Source organism: Pecten maximus, chromosome 5, assembly GCF_902652985.1.
Source record: "Pecten maximus chromosome 5, xPecMax1.1, whole genome shotgun sequence".
In the NCBI taxonomy this organism is placed as follows: domain Eukaryota; kingdom Metazoa; phylum Mollusca; class Bivalvia; order Pectinida; family Pectinidae; genus Pecten; species Pecten maximus.
Genome location: NC_047019.1, coordinates 4,710,461 through 4,728,757, shown reverse-complemented (window position 1 = coordinate 4,728,757; position 18,297 = coordinate 4,710,461). Strand labels below are relative to the sequence as shown.

General features: G+C 33.7%; 1 protein-coding gene across 1 annotated transcript; it reads left to right on the top strand.

Annotated features, from left to right (window-relative positions):
• Positions 1-12,159: 12,159 nt before the first annotated feature.
• On the top strand, positions 12,160-17,977 carry LOC117326924 (carnosine synthase 1-like). Its single transcript, XM_033883729.1, has 2 exons — positions 12,160-12,374; positions 16,288-17,977. Exons 1-2 carry the CDS (start codon positions 12,237-12,239, stop codon positions 17,509-17,511), a joined length of 1,362 nt encoding a protein of 453 aa, XP_033739620.1. The 5' UTR covers positions 12,160-12,236; the 3' UTR covers positions 17,512-17,977.
• The last annotated feature ends 320 nt before the right edge of the window (positions 17,978-18,297 follow it).

Sequence of the window (18,297 nt, the reverse complement as noted above, 5' to 3'; positions counted from 1 at the left end):
TAATCGTGAAGATTTGCGATATTCAATAAGACCTTGTATAAGAGAATGTATACTTAATAAAGCAAAAACTATGTTCACAATGCCTTTCAATTACACAATATTATTCAAAATTGGAAATAAACACATTCTAGGGTTTCCCAGCTATCACATGCTGAATTCATATAACATTTTACCAAAGAACTTATTACAGAGTATCATCTTTCCGTTTTTTTAAATTCATGAAAATTATAATCAACCTAAATAAATTCAATATTTGTTAATCAGGGACCTATAAACATCATCAGTATGAATATTTAGTGAAAGGCTGCTCATAGCTCAAAATCCATATGACATTCATGGCTCAAATGAGCGTCATTTTATTTAGATCGGCTAAAATTTCATAGTTTTATAAGGGACCAACCAACCAATTGATTTTCCATAGACTTTAGTGTTAACGTTTTGGATTATTTCATTCAAATTCTTGAATTCAATATGACAAGTATGGTTTATAACAAAAGTTTAGGGTCTCATATAACACCTAATCAAAAGAAAAAGTTGGGTCCTTCAGCTCAAATTTTCTCTAGGGTAGCCATTTTGAAAATGGGTGAATTTCGCAGGAAAAATTCTCAAAAATCTGAAATGTTTACCTGTTAATTATTTATACCTTAAATTTTGGGGAAAAAATCAATCAGACTTACGAAATTTAAATAAATATTTCTTATGGAAAGTTACCTATCAGGCTACATATCTATTTTCTTACTTCATAACATACTGGCCAATCAGTGGCTGCCAGACATTTTATCCTTGGCTCAACTTTCTATACATAGGGGATGTTTCAAAAATATATTTTTTCAATTGGTTGGTTGTTCCCTATAAGTATTAACATTGGATTTTATAAAGAAGAAAAACAATGCATTGCTTTCTGACAATCTCCTTCTGGCCAAATTATTTATTCGGAAACAATCATACTTGGACCAAAATATACTCAGACTCCTCGATGAATAAATTTTATGTTATTTTCATTTTTATTTTTATTTATTTCTTTTTTTTTCATGTTAACAACATATAAATTCAAAACAAAATAATTATTTCAAAGGCATACGAAATTAAAAAAAAATGCATCAAAAACAAATAAGATATCCTGTATTATTGATATAACTTTAAAACTTTAAAAGACTTTTACAAATGTTTAGAATTACTTTTGTCATCCAAATTGTCTCTATAACCCTGCAGAACCACGAACACAGCAGTTCGCACCGCTCGAAAAGATTGTACTCAAGACATACAATATAAGCAGATTTCAGCACACATTGATACTTGGATACATTAAAACAAAAAACGAATTGAACTGCTTCCATATAGCTGTTCCGTCGCCCTTCTTGTTATTGTTTTAAGATGACTCAATCCGCATTTGACCTAGATATGTTTGGCGGGTGTAGTCGATTAAATAGAAGACGCTTACTTTTCTGACCACCTGGTCTTATTCTCCCTTTATAAGCGTTCCCTGCATATCTATATTAATGTTTGTATTTTGTCCTTATTTGATAGATTTTGGGTTAGAACTATGGTTTCGTTATTTTTTTCATTTTTTTTTTATTTCGTTATCTTTGTTGATGTTAAAGGACTTGCCAGCAAAAATATAACAATTGTATGTTCATATATTTTATCCAAATATGTTCCGTTCTCATTCGTGGATTATTCCTCCGTTATATCCGGGACTTATTTTCGGAGTGCTTGATGTCAATTGTACAGAATTTATATGAAGTATTAATTTTTCCAACATTTACAATCATAACAAGAGACATTGTAATAACAACAATCGTATTTACTTTTGAGACATTGTTGTTTATTGATATTGCTATGATTCGTCCGTTAACGATAACTCCCCCTGCTCGCTATTGATCTTAAAGGGGTCCAGATGCCCACAATATTCTTCGATATCTTCTCCAATTTCTAAATGCTGCAATTCATTTTTTATTGATATCAAGATACAAAACACAGTTGAATCTCCTATTCTACCGCAGTGAGGTGTCAAATCCAAACATGATTTATATGGATAATGAATGTAATTTCACATTTTTTCGCATTTATAAAGAACAGATTAATATATCAATTTCATTTTATTGTATAGGGTAATTTTTCTTTCTTTCCTTAATATTTTTTGTTTTTTTGGGGTTTTTTTTATAACATAGTAGATTAAAAATTTGTTTGAGATGTAGCCTAGTTAATTTGGCTATAATAGTGGTGATTTACTCAATAGATTAATCTTAATATAAGAACATATAAACACAATTTCGAAATCAAAGCTATGTCCTACCTCAACATCAAACGTAGGTATAAATGTATTGAGCTTAAAAGTAAAATCATTGTGAGTACCGGCGCTTAACGTTCCATTCTTTGATTAGTATAAACTCATATGCATAAATTCCGTAATTCTAAAATCTTAAAAATAACAGCATTTTTATTATATTTTCTTTTATTTTACAGTGAGGAGAAGCATATTTTCATAATATTGGTTCATCAAGTTATATCAACTAGTTTTGTTTTACTCCGAAATTGAAATGTTCGTGTTTACTTCATAATTTACTTAACTATTGTTTTACCTATAAATATTTTTGACATCATTATTGTTTTATCTGTAAATGATTAACGTTATTATTGTTTGACCTGTACACGGTGCTAGTGTTTATAACAATGCGTATATATTGTATATCTGTTTTATTGAATTTAAATTACATAACTTTTAATCCAAGTATATCTATTGATCCTAGAGCTTGGATTTAAGGCATACATAGTTTGCATTATAGTGACAACTTTTTGTCGGAATTAAGGTGTTTTGCTATATGTATATTTCCAACATTCCATGACCTGAAATGGCTGACAAATCTGGAGATTGGATTTGAATAAAGAAAATAACTGGCGTATCATTCACCAAAAATGATAATTTAACTTCTTTAAGGGCATATGCTACCTAACGAGTAATTCCTTCTATGCACATTCGTATTTTCAGAAAAAAATATAGTTTCCTTCCTAAAATTTTAAAGTCTCTGTCTTTTGCCCTTGTAAAATGTCGTTGAAACCAGCTTTCGATTTGTTGCAATTTTAAGTAGTCAAACTTCAAATAGAGTTTTAATCAAAGTTATTTACACAATACATGTACAATATATAAAAAAAATAATTTGACTTTGAAGAATTACTGGATAACGTCATGGATAGGAAAACATTACGTTGTTTATTTTTATATTACAAAGTCGTAGAACAATAATGTCAGATTTAGGCTCATACTGTAAAAAGTAGCATATATACTTAGGGGGAGAAAACTCTGTTAACTTTCACACAAAAAAAAACACTAAAGGTAGCATATATCCTTAAGGGAGATAACTCTATTACACTAAGTACTGTACATTTGGTAAACAGACTATATAAAAAAAACTTGGTTGATATAATATTGTTATGTTACTTGATTATCTAGCATGGTATTAAGACAATTTGTTGTTTTGTCTCGATGACTTTAGCCAGCCTAATATGCATTACGGCACCGTTAATATATCTAGGGGACGCATGTCAGCCATGTATACCACCTATTATGTCGGATAATATAACCTTTCTATTGAAAATGGGTACAGGCTAATAACATGTGATCCGGAAATACCTGCCACGTGTGTGACAAGCAAATCACGTGAAAACTTTTTTTTAAAGATTATACGGTATCGTTAATAAATATACATTGATCACTGTTTCACAACTTTGATTGATCAGGTGATATAACGAAATAATAATTTCATCAGAAGACAATTTAAGGGAATAAATATATTGTTGATGTATGCTTTATTGACTTTGTAGAATAACAAGCGATCTAAGTGATACATCAAAATCTCCGTCTAGAGTTATAATAAGTTATATCATTTTATATAATAATTTTACATGTCATCTAAAGTAGTATTGCAATATACATGTAAAATCTTTTGTTTGGTTAAATATAGTTTACCTTCAAAGTGATCATGTTCTTTTAGTGGAATGGTTATAGAAACCAAAAGAAATATAACATAGTGAAAATAAATTTTGATATTTTTGATGACCTATTGTTTTCTTTTATTTGCTGATGAGATGTGCGACAACGCGGTGGCCGAGTGGTTAAGGTGTCCCGGCACTGTATCACTAGCCCTCCATCTCTGGTCGGCGAGTTCGAAACCCAATAGGGGCCAGGTACTGGCCGTAGGCCGGTGGTTTTTCTCCGGTACTTCGGCTTTCCTCCACCTCCAAAACCTGGCACGTTCTTAAATGACCCTGGCTGTTAATAGGACGTTAAACAAAACAAACAAACAAATGACAATAAAGCATTCACATTACATGTAACTACGAGGAACACTAAAAAAAAGTCCTCACAATAATAAATAAAACAATGACCAGTCAATAAAACAGCCAATGACAGGTATTTTTTTTTGTTTTTTACAAATTTGCATTATTATCAAAATATTAATGAATGGTGTCTGATGTCCTTAAAAGCAATGAAATACAATCATTAAATTTAACAGCATTTATCATTTAAAAAACAAAAATATTGGTCAGTTACAACAAACAACAAAAAACAAGAAATCATTGATCAATAAAAAATAATATTAATTTGATGAATTAATTTGCTTACTAGTATTGATAAGAACAATGCATTTTTCAAAATCCAACTGTTGCTGAAAACATGAGTGACAACGATTTATGATTATTAAGGAGAGACAACTGCCAATTGATTTTTCAACATATTGCGATCGGAACTATGTAACCTGCTCATATATCAGCATGAGGTTTAGAGGTACATTTAGATTACAGATATATCGATTAACGGATGTCACCAATACATAATTTATTATACCTGTTTGGCTTACATAACAATCGCTTTTAGATATAGACAGCCATACATATTTCCGCTTATGATATTTTTTCAAAAGTCGTATAAATACCAATGATTTATCTAAACACCTGCTGATATTTATATACATGTATATCCCCTCGCCAGGAAGTCCGGGAAGGGTTGTATCGTTCCGTTCGTGCGTAATGACACGTGTTCATTTGTCAGGTTCTCTTTTGTTAGCGTTCTAGCGACTTTAACTTTAACCGATTTTTTATTGGTCACGTATGATGATACCTAAAGCAAGTTTGTAGTTCAGGGTGTAAAGGCAAAGGACAGGGCCATTGTTAGTGTTTCTAGAAAGTCTCTGTCAGCGCCTAGTCTAATGACTTCCTTAATCAAACTTCATATATTAGTGAAGCATCAGAAAACTGTGTTTGTGTTTCAGGTTGGCGACGTCAAGTACAAGGTCACCGTTATTATTTATAGTAAAGGAAAAGGAGTATGTTAATTATCCATATTAAGGAGGCATTAATATGACATCGTTTAACATCAAATGACATTAAAACGTTAAATATTATCAAAATCAAAAAAGGAAAATTTGACAAACAGCATCGAGTAAAACTACACTGCGCCTGTCGAAAGTTTCTCGTCGTGTTAAACCTCTAACATTAGTGGAGTACTATGTCTATCAAGATATTTTGAAATAAAATACTTTATAACAGATAGATATGAACGTTAAAAGGACGACATCTTTGTCATTTTTTCTCAATTTTGATCGGATTTACAACTAGATTGATATATATTAGGTGTGTAATAATAGCGATTTAGTCCCAAGCTTCTGAGAGAAAGATTTTTTCAAATCACGTTAAATATTCACGATTTAAAAACAAAACAAACATGTTGCAGTATATGATAATAAATACATTTTTTTTTCAAAATGTCTATGAATGCAACATTGATATCAATTTTGTAAAAAAAAACTTAATAATTTACCCCATTGTATTTATATTCGAAGGTACAGTAAATTAACTGTTAAAATAATGTTCAATAATAAGTTTTTATCAGATGTATGAACACGTATCAATATGGTTTTAACTGTTAACCTATCGATCACCTACCAGATAAAAAGCCCTATAATATATATGATCCTCCGGAAACTAAGCGGGCTTCCTTACGCGAGGGAGCGAGAGTGCGAGGACGGCCGTCAAGGCCTTATCTCGCATTTTCAACTTCATGAAAACGCGAGAATGCGAAAACGCAACGGCGAGGGAGCGAAATCGCGACGGCGAGAGTGTGAGATTAACCTCCTGTTTTTTTCCGTCGCGTTTTCGCATTCTCGCGTTTTCGCTCTTTTGCATTCTCGCGTTTTTGCTCCCTCGCCGTCGCTTTTACGCCGTTACTTTATTGTATTTCTGCCACAAAGACTACAAACAAGATTTTTTTCTTTTTAATTATTTATTTACTTTTTGAAGTATTCAAAGTATGAGTTTGGTACGGAGTACAGATGTTCATGAACCAGCCCTTCACTGTTAAAATGGATCTCTTGCATGCCTTCGTAGATTTTATTTTTAACGCCAGTGGTTATTCAATTAAGATGACACTGATATATATATAACAATAACTGTTCGTTCTATTTTTGTCATTTTGTATTATATCACACTGTCGACATAGCGACGCTTTGTGAAAATGTGACGAACCTAACTTGACCTAGATTTGTATGGAGGGTTTATGTGATGGGGCAGAAGAAACTTTCCCTCCAGGAACATATGTTCTGATCCCCCTTGTACTACGTCAAGGGTTTCCACTCGAACCCCCCGTTTTCCCGACTTTTAGTTGGAATTGCGGTATCGTTATGATGTCAATATTCTGCAACAGAAATGACATTTGCTGAATTATCCAGTGGCAAAGGGGAGGTAAACAGTGTTATTCCTTGACATAAAAATTATAACGTGACGTGGTTACTGACCGAAGGAGCTGGGCAATCTCAACTTTTAAACGCAATCTAATTTTGAGCATTTTACAAACAAGGTTATTTGTAGTTTTCCAGATATTTTGCTAGACACCATCACCCCTCTTCACGTTAAATTGATAGCACAAGACATAGCGGTAATCGTGAGACATATTGGAGATCGGGTTGTTGCGAAGAAGATGATGTCCTATATGTGAGCAGCAGACTTGAAGAAATTGTATTTCAACGAAAATTAATTAGTTATATCTGTAAAATGTTACTTTAAATGAATGCTTAATGTGCTCGGCGTGTCAAATGTTACTTTAAATGAATGATTGATGTGCTCTGCGTGATGCAAACATAGTGTACATACTCATGTCTATAGCTGATTTCTGCGAATGGAGCAACTTTATGAAATATTGCCCCGCACAATGGAACCATTTTAAAGTATATCAACCTTCTGTAATTGATTGTGATTATACTATCACAAAATCAGTGGAGTGATATATCAGTTTAATTGCAATATATCGCTACCTTTCTCAAAACATCATTGATAAACTTAAATTTAGTGAATTGATATATTTTTCGCCGTTGACCAACGGTAGCATTTATTTAAATGTACCAATGTTTTAATGTAAAATGTTATTTCTTTAAATATATTATATTAACTGATTTCAATCACGCTTGCTGGTACAGCTGGAAGCGCTTTTTTTTTACCAAATTTTTCCAAATTATGAAACCCAGAGGTGATACCTGTTCAAAATACCCCTTACACTCCAGCAATAGTAAGTTCTATTCAATAAGTAGTTAGATGAAATCTATGTTCTTATCCAGCTAAACGTTGTATGCACCTCATGGACAGAACACAGGAGAGTACCCCTTCGTATTTTTTTCTGAAAAGTTGGTGGTATGTGATAAAAGTGTCTGTATATCGTCAGCATATTCTTCTTAACTCGTAAATACAACGGTGTTTCACTGGTGATCTCGCATTACATGGCAATACAGAATACCAATTAGTGGTATATATGATGGTGAAGTAAGCAACACAGCATTCAAAATAATTAAACGCATCTCGTTCATGTGGTAACTGTTCTAATTTTCCCTTTCTAATATTTCTCAAATTTCTTGTCAGTATTTTTAATTGTTTTGAATTTGCTTCATTAACCTGAATACATAACAAAGCCTGTTAATGAAATGCATGAAAACGTAAGTTCCATTTCATTTCCGCTTGTTTAACTGCTGGGTAATCATAAACGTATTATGCCAACATATTTGTAAATCATTCTATGTTGTACTCTGATATTGTAAATTCGATAAAATCGATGAAGGTGTATCAGTGCTCGCCTCGCAAGCTTAATATTTGTACTACTGAGTCCCAATAGATGACAAAATGGTTTAAGGAATTCTTCATTCCTACGTTGCAGATCTACAGTTTTTGCTTCTATGAAGACATTGAGAATTCCCTTGGCTTCTATCATAGAACTTAGCTTCACATAAACGTCTTCTTTCAAAAACTTTTCTGCATGAAATTTAATGAAAAGAAATGCTCTGACTGCAATATATCTAGGGATCAATTCCAAGAAGCAAGGTTTGATTTCACAAGTAATGGCGGTTGCAATCTCCGATAAGATAACGCCTTGTGTAGTCTTGAAGACGATATATCTACGATAACTGCCTACTCTTTCATTGATTTCAACGAGTTTTTGGCCGGAAATACGTCATCTTAAATTCTGAGTTGAAAACACCATTGAGTAACCCGACTTCACCAAAGCATTAATGAGCAGCTGTCTTCAGATCATATTCATACATATGCTGGTACATGCAAATGTATTAGCGAGATAGAGGCCAATGTCGGCGACGAAAGCAGCCATAAGTTCGCCATCATCTGTCACTCCATCACCTTCGTAGGATGAACCTTCGAGTTACTCCATCAGAACTATTGACTTTCCAAAGATTTTATCAAAGCTGGACGATCCAAAGCTGTGCGGTGAAACGCAGTCACAAAACGTACGCTAACCCATATAATAACAGTATTAGCACCTTTTTGGATTCTACATAATATTTGAGCGTTTAACATCCATAGAAAGAAATGTATTCCTTGATTTCGTGAAAGTAGGCGTAGCTGATCTTAACTTTTGCGTATGCCCCGCACAAATCGTCGGCTACACGTACTCGCCCGGATGACCAGGATAGTCATGCCTGCCATATTTTTCTCTGACCTGTTCAGAGTATAAAGCACACTCTGTTTCTGCTGTCGTGAATTGCCTGTATCGCATGTGATATGCTTGCCTGCCGTTTTTAAAGCCCCCTTTATGCTTGAACTACTTACGTCATCCTGACTTCCTTTTGAGTTAAATCTCACAAGAATGGCATGTGATATATGTTGGTGCTTTGAAGGGTTTTTTTTTAAACTTTATTGAAAGAAATATTCTTAAAACTGCTAACAACAATGTTAAAAGGTCATGGGAACTGAACATATATACATTCAGTCAATGTCATATTTAAGAATTATTTCACGAATGACAGCTGAAAAATATAATTTTTCTTAATCGCTATACGTGATAAGACTTTTAATGCCGTACTGATGACTGCTAACAAAACTTATGGATGAGTGACCAGCGAGTAAATAACTTTCGTGCATTTATCTGGTCGGTAAATACCTCATAGACATAATACCGACATGGATGAATGATTCTTAAATGTCCTATGATTAAACTACTGAAATGAATTACTGATATGATAATGCTGATACAGCGCATACAGATACCTTGAGTCTTCTTAAAAGTAGGGACTGGTTGGTATATGCGTGTTATTCGAAATTTTCCTAAAACGAATGTCTCCATGATGATGTCCGCACTTTCAGGTTCTCGTTTACCAATAATGTAAAAAAAAAAAGAAGAAAAAAACGGAATACGGACCAATCTGTTTCTGAAGATGTGCTAAGTCCGTTGTGATTTTGTCTTATCTGTTTTTTTGTTTCACCTCTAGACTTTTTGCTCCTTGTGTCACAGGCGAGTTCTAGAATGAAACAGTATATACTCCACTATTCGCCATATCTTGAATGCTTTTGTTACTAAATACATATCCAACGATGCTTTTCACGTGTGTATATCTAATGCTCAATTCTTTAAAAATGCTCGGTAGCCATTTTTGCCAGAGAGCTTGAAGTCCTCGGTGTTTTCGAGGTTAGACGTTTCTCTACATGCCGGATGTTATCTATTTTTATAAACATAGGTAACTGTGAAAAATAAGCATACGTATTTAATATTCTTTTCACATCATCCAATATCCAAAAATTAATGAAGTCGATTAAAATAAACGATTAATGAACCTTCGTTTAGACCCATTATATTTCAGTGTACAAACTTGCTGAGTTTTATATCCATTAAATGTATATACTGTCTTAATCGGGTACGTAGCATCAAAACCTGTTTATATATGTTTATACATGAAAATCTTTAAATACTCTTCATGGTTGAGATATCCTAAAGGTAGGTTTTTGAAGTTGTTAAGTTGCCATAGCTAACCCACTAATCCACGCCCTACTGCTGGCTTCACTAACATACACAAACAATAAGCTCATTGTGTTGATGAAATGCACATCTGTGTTTATAACTCGTCGTTTATCGATCGGAAAAGATATTTCCGAGTTGATTGTGATGTATATTCATAGTAACAATACACGTGCCACAGTTTTTATAACAAACACGCAGTGATCGTATAGTAGTACATGTATTTTCTGTTAATTATGTTTTACTTGTCCCTTTGCTTCTTCTTCTGCTTCTGCGTCAACGTCATGTATCTAATTATTTCCGCCCCGCGCGCCTGATTATCTCGTGTCCTTCTGCTAAGGCCAGCTATTTATTTGATCTAGTAACCTCTCTTTCAACTTATACCCTATTGCATAAGGGCCAAACAATGCTAGATAGCACACCCTGTGACTTAATCTTAACCTGCGATAACATTGCCCTATATCAGAACGTGAACATACAGGTTTCTTATGAACTTATTTTTAAAGCTAAACAACCGCAATTATTACTTACAGGTCAAATAAGCAATTACAAGTCCATGACTTCGTTTCAAAAGCTCGGACTTGTTTTGAATAAATCTACATGAGAGTTGCTGTACTTGGTACTTTCAAAATTACTTGAAAAATTTCAATATAACATTGTGGACTTAACTTTTTAGCAATACTGTAGAAAACGTCTCATTTAAATGAATTGTAAATTGAGAAGTAAAAGTCATGTCTTAATACTGTATGTTGAATCGTCTAATTAGGATGTAATTATAAATGTGATGAATTGTCTTGTTCTTTATATATAGAAAATGCAACAATTGTAATTTTGAAAGTAACATTTACACAAGCGCTGGTGTTTCACATAGGTCAGTTTACACCTGACGTTGACCTATTTGCACCTGTAAATTTACATATCGCTAAATAGGACAGCGGTAGATTGACACGAATGATAATCAACAAAGCATGCAAGGTCAGCCGAGTACCTTTCTTTTCATTTTAATCGACGCGGTCTCTCCTGGTCAAACCCGTTATCCCTGACACAGGTGTACAGATTGTCTCAGATAGGTAAGGTGTTTGTGCAATTAAAAGAAATAAGATGCTTTGTTAATATATGTAATGTAAACACACGGGTGCATTTTGACCATGTTGTACAACAAAACATTGATCTGCATCTCGTATCAAGATATGTTAAAAAAATTCAAACACGTTTTATTTATTTAGCTGTCTCGTGCATGAATTTTATAAACCTCAATAAAATATATATAAGAATTCATTTCATCTATAAATCTGTCTGCCATTATCGCATCAGATTTTTTCAGGCAAATACTTAACACCCTAGTATATATTTTATATTCTTATGCACATAACTAACTGTTAAGGATAAGAATACGTATTTCATGTTCTTTTCGATATCATAAATGTTTATGAAATATTGATGATTTATTATTTGAATGTGATATTCAGTCATGCGAATAACTCTTAACTGTACACAATCTTATGCCATACAGCGAATTTATTTATATTCAATCAACAATCTTTATTGAGTTTTAAAACCTGTTTAAACTTGAACATGTTTAAATATACATCAAGGTTGAGTTAACATAAAGGTTGTTTATTGAAGTTTAGTTGTCATATCCCATAACTTTCCCCATTAACCCCGCCACATACTGCCTTTACTAACATGCATGCTGTCAACAATAAAAATAAACTAGTAACGCCATGTGTTGATGAAATGTAGGGAAAAGATCATATATGACAGCTGTATTTACACCCGGTCGTTAATCGATCGGAAAAGGTTTTTTTCTGAATTGATTATGATCGTCTAATACAACTTTGACCATTCCCATGCAATCATCATTTCAAACACGTTTCCACTTTATATGGCAGCTGGAGTTATAACAGGGCACTGACAAAAGCGATACGAAGAAGTCGTAACCAACACGAAAATGGCAACACATGAGGAGGTTTTTACCTACCCTGATCAAGTCAGAGAAAAGTTGGCAGGCAAGACTGTCCTTGTCATCGGTACAAGTAGAAGTGGTGCACGGTCGGTGTGGGATATTTTTGCAAACGCAAAAATCAAGGTAATTTTGTTACGAATATAAAACTGTGATTGATCATTCGAAGACCTATAAAAAGCACTACTGATACAAATTGTCAGATATAAAGAGTAAGTAAAGTAAGTACAATAATAACTAAAATATTTAATTAACTATCTACAACTACCGATGACAGATTAAACAGTAAATGTTCTCCTGTTTCTTTTATCATTTCATTGTTTGCTGCATATGAATACAATTGATAACTAATGCGAACACTTCTGATTAGTAAAGGACATATAAATATCAACATACACATACAAGTTCGGACATAATCTCTAAGTTTACATGAAATATTTAATTAACAATATCTTTTCTCTGATGTGTCACTCGATCGTTATACATCGCCTGCGTCCAGTATTGTCGGTACATGGCAGCTGTTGGTATACACAAAGCCCCTTTGGTGATGAAGACGTTATGATTAATCCAACTGACAACCAAATCTGAGTCAATTTAAATCCTAGTCTATAGCCCTGACGAATACTTACACCCAACAAAATACATAAGCAGCAGGTTTCAGAATATACTCGCTTAACTATAAACATTTTCGTTGGCTATTAAAGTTTGGTGGTTCATAGATTAACATATTTCACTGCGAGTGTTGGATTTTATCCGAGGACTTTATGTGACGTAACTTTGCTCCCTTAATTGGACAGATAACCAGAGAAGCGTCCGCTTTACACATGTCACTGAAACGTCCCGAATGAAAAACCCCTACATATACACATACAGTTGGGAGCAAACTAAACTTGGTAGTCTAGTGCACTTCAGTGCACTACAAAAGTTAACTCCAGTTAACATCGTAGTGCACCTGAGTTAACATCGTAGTGCACATGAGTTCACATCGTAGTGCACTGGATTTAACATCGTAGTGCACTAGAGTTAACACTGTAGTGCACTGGAGTGAACATCGTAGTGCACTAGAGTCAATACATACAAAGTATTTGATATACAATGCATAATCTCTTGAACATATGTTTCATTAAAAAAAAAATTCAAAAATATATATACAGGGACTAGTCTATGTATATTGTGTGTGTTCATGATGGTTTGTACATTTTACTTTTATTTCAGATATGTTTATTACATGTATATAAGTATAATACATGTCACGTATTGGTAAATAGAATATACACAAAAACTGACAAAATACATTTATCATATTACATTAATTCACAATAAGCAATATTGATTCTGCCTTCATTGAAACATATATTATACATGCAACATAAATGTTATAGTTTGTATACCGTCAGGTATATATAGCCTTTCCAAACCAGGTAAATCACACAAAATGGGATTATGCTTATTATTGAAAGGTGTGAAAACACAGCCCAGGAATCTGACACAAGGAGTCCAGCTGTTCTGGGCATGGCATATATGCTAAGTATTGTATAGTAAATGTATTTTTTGTAATTCCACAAGTAATAGACTTAATAATAAAATCAAATTTAATTATTTTATTTAATGACTATCAGATTTGATTGGTCTTCTACCAGATCTGCTGTTTGGTTGTACCCTGTGATAACTATATATCTGGTCTGGTTAGTGTTTCTCTATTTCACACCTTGACCAGCCGTGGTCACACCTGAGTGACCAACAGGTAAATGCTGAGTTAAATTGTCATATGGAAACTTTTTGCATTTCTCCTATCCTATAATATGCCTTAGGGCAGTGGCTGTATGCCTCTGACCAATTATTCACTGATCAAATATAACGAATAGCATTCAGTATCACTGATTCAAACCAATATCTAATTAATGAATTAGTCTTTCGTATATATACTATAGTAGTCAGATATTTATAATACTATTTGGTATACTTAAGTCTTTGATATAGTATACGTAATACACATGCGTATAATTTAAACTTACTGTTCAATCCAACAATTTTCCCTTCCACTTCCTCTCCGTCCCATATGCATTTCACAACTTCCTCTAATTTTGTTGTCCCGGTCATAATTTTGGTGGTAGGGATAATCCCACAAGTTTGATCCAAAAACACCATTGCTGCATACCGAGGCACTTTGGCTGTAAAATAAATCTGGTACTGTTTTCACGTTTTCCAAACACTAATCCTTATTAGCAAAATCACAAAATATATCTAAATTGTGAATTAAAAAAAAAAAAAAAAACATTAGCTAAAGATACGTGTACATGAAATTGTAAAATCTTTGTTAAGAGTTAACATTTATATCTCTTACTCAGTTTCAATTATCTTTTAAAAAATATGTTGATATAATTATCAAAGTATATGAATCCATAAGTTTATATACTTACAAATCATAGATTGTTGTCTGGCAGTCATTTTATTTCAGGAAAAAATGGTCCACACTCGTTGACAAAATGGAGATTACTTATATAATTTATATTTAATTAGGTACGCCTTAATTAATTAATCATTTATATATCATGAATATAGCTATAATTATAACATGGTATGTGAAGCTTTCAGGAAAATATATAAATTTGTTCGCTTATTTAATATAAAACAATTGATTAACATAAGTTGAGGGGAAGCTACATACTTTTACACACAATGAATTATATAGTGCCACTAAATCCTAATAAATTCTTAACTGCAAGAGACTGATACCAGTCCAGGGCCCTTGGGGCCCCTAGACCACTGCCATTCATACCTGTTACATGTACATATTAATTACCCTGTGTGGTGTGGGTCACACCTGATCAGGCCGGTTTCCCCAATTAACTCCAAGGGGGTCCATTTATAGCAGGCATTCATGATACCGATACCTTATCTAACTATAGGTATCCTCTCATAATATGTAAGTTAATAATTGATCAGATGAATGTACCTGCAGTCAGGTTTCATTAATACATCATTTACAAACAGGAAATAAATATAAAATCAAACCACTAAAATGTCTGAAGATGGAACTTAAATATTTCATATTGTTTTAGCATAGTATTAAAAATACACATTTCCTGCATCTGGCATATGGATTGAATTCCTCTGGCCTTTATACGTTACGACTGACATTTTGACAGAATATATTATATTATATTATATTAAGTCTAAATAAGAACTCTCTCTGTCAACAAGACTAAATTAGTACTGAGTCAAAAGGTTTAATCGTAGTGCACTGGAGTTAACATTGTAGTGCACTGGAGTTAACATTGTAGTGCACTGGAGTTAACATCGTAGTGAACTCAAGTGCACTACAATGTTTAGTCTAGTGCACTACGTTGTTCACTACGTGTGCACTACAAAGCGCACTTGGTACCAAGTTTAGTTTGCTCCCAACTGTACTAACCAGCCAAAACACATATTTAATGAAAATCATAATCCTGTAAATTAAAGTTGTATTAATATGTTTTCTAGATCCATGAATCTAAATTCGTTCTATAGAATCATTGTATAGGCCTAAAAGGTAAACTATCTATCATTGAGCTTTACTCGTTTTGAAATATCCATCCATATCATGATAATCATGTACTCCATATTCAAATGTATCATTTAAATACGGCATAAAACAATAAAAAGTAATGATTTTGCGGGCTAAATTTGCATCGAAAATAGAATCAAGTGCCATTAGAATGTAATAATATCTTATGTTGTTACAACCTACATGTGTATGTTGTTTTTGTGTATACCTATGTCTTATATAATCTGAAATGAATGAAAACTAATTTTCAAATAAAAAGAAAAACTGTATCCGTATGTATTCGTGTCTGAATTATTTTAGTCGATGGATAACATTCTGCAACTAACTGTTATTGAGAAACAAATGTTCATACACCAGCCGGTGAAAAATTCAGAAAAAAACAGACAAACATGTAACAATGTTTTAATTCATCTTGATACCAAATGACGTGATCAACGGGATCAAAAAATGTTTTTAAAAAGAGTTAATCCGATTTCATTTTGTATCTTACAGATCATTACTGTGGCGCACAAGACATCACATTACGGACAGAGCAAAGTTGATCAAACTGTCTACTATGACTATTACACAGACCAGTCCGATATTGAGAATCACGCAACCAACATCATCCAACTTCTTGGAGATCGAGTTGGTGATATTGACGGATGTTTTACCTTCACGGAACCGGATACACCAATAACAGCTGCCATATGTCAGAAACTAGGACTCCGAGGATGTCATCCGGACGCGGCCATGACAGTTCGGAGCAAGCAAAACACATACGAAGCCTTGAGATCCAAACCAGGCAACAATATATACAAGACAGAAAAATATTCACCTGCTTCTTATCGCATCAGAAATGAGTGGGATATCAAAGAGGCCAAGAAGATAGCGTATCCAGCCATTCTTAAACCAGAGCATGATGCAGGTTCCTGGGGAGTTGTGAAGGTGATTTCTGAAGACGACTGTATTCTGCAGTTTAATAGAATACAGAACGACTTTGGAAAATCTTCCCATGGCGAAACGTTTGGAAAGTCAATGGTTCTGATGGAACTTCTAGAGGGTCTTTCCTATAATGTTGACCTGGTCATATATGGAGGAGAGCTCATGGCAGCCTTTATTACTGACATCGGTCTCTACGTCCCTGACATGTTTAATGATACCACTACCTGCCAACCTACCAACTTGTCTGCGGAAATGAAAGATCAGCTAATGACCGCTGCCCATCAGTGCTGTTGTAAAGTCGGGTTACTCAATGGAGTTTTCAACACAGAATTTAAGATGACAGATTCCGGTCTTAAGCTCATTGAAATCAATGGAAGAACAGGTTGTTATCGTAGATGCATTGTCTACAAGACTACACATGGCGTTCTCCTTTGGGAGATCGCAGCCGCCATTGCTTGTGGAATCAAGCCTTATTTTCCAGAAGTACCTGCTAGATGTTTTGCTGTCGGGGCCTACCTTTTCTTTAAATTCCACGGGCAACAGTTTCTCAAAGAAGGCGTCAATGATAAGCTGATATCTATGGCTGAAGCAAATAGCATCATCCTGAATTTGCGAACCGAAACAGTAACCATGGAATGTGAGAGCGAATACCAAAAACCTTTCTGTCATCTAGTTGCTCTCAGCAATACCAGTATAAAGCATGCGAGACAATCGCTGGTACAACTTTGTCAGGACCTGGGATTTTCCAGCACCGATTATGACATTGAGCGATTCACAAGTGTGTGGGCGTAATATCTATAACGGAAACTATTTAGGAAATACGAGAGTTTTATTTATTCATTTTTATGTGATACATTGTATTTCATGCATCTTAATAAATATGCTTTAAATATAACCTTAATCATTTAGCATATGTATTTAATCTACAGTATTTAACTGAAAAATGTATGTTCTGTTCAAGGGGAAACGATTCTCAAATACAGAAATTTAGAAAATACTTTTCGTTGTCATTATCATAATCACATCGTACCGATATCTACCCTGTCGCCATATGTAGTCTTGTAGACTTTTCTTGTAATATTCAAGAAAAAAGAAAGTTCTCGAACATTTAGTTAAGTCAGCATCTCTGCTGAATCACTGTAGTAGGAGAAATAAAACTCCACCTCCTTAATAGCATGTATGTATTTAATCTACAGTTTTCACGTGAAAAATGTATGTTCTGTTCAAAGGGAAACGACTCTCAAATACAGGAATTTAGAAAATACTTGTACATGTCTTGTTTTCATTGTCATTATCATAATCATATCCTACCGATATCTACGCTGTCGCCCTATGTAGTCTTGAATATTTTTCTTGTAATATTCAAAATGAAAGAAAGTTTCATATGCTTATTGTCAGACATTCTCTTCTGGTGTATGCTGGACTTGTAATGTGGCACATAACTGTAATTATACAATATGTTATTAATGATGTGTGCAACATCTGTTTCGCATCCAAATAAGTGCTCGTGTTTGATATTCAAAGCATCTGGAAAATTGGATATTACTATCTTAGGAAAGGTATTTCCGTCTCCCAAAT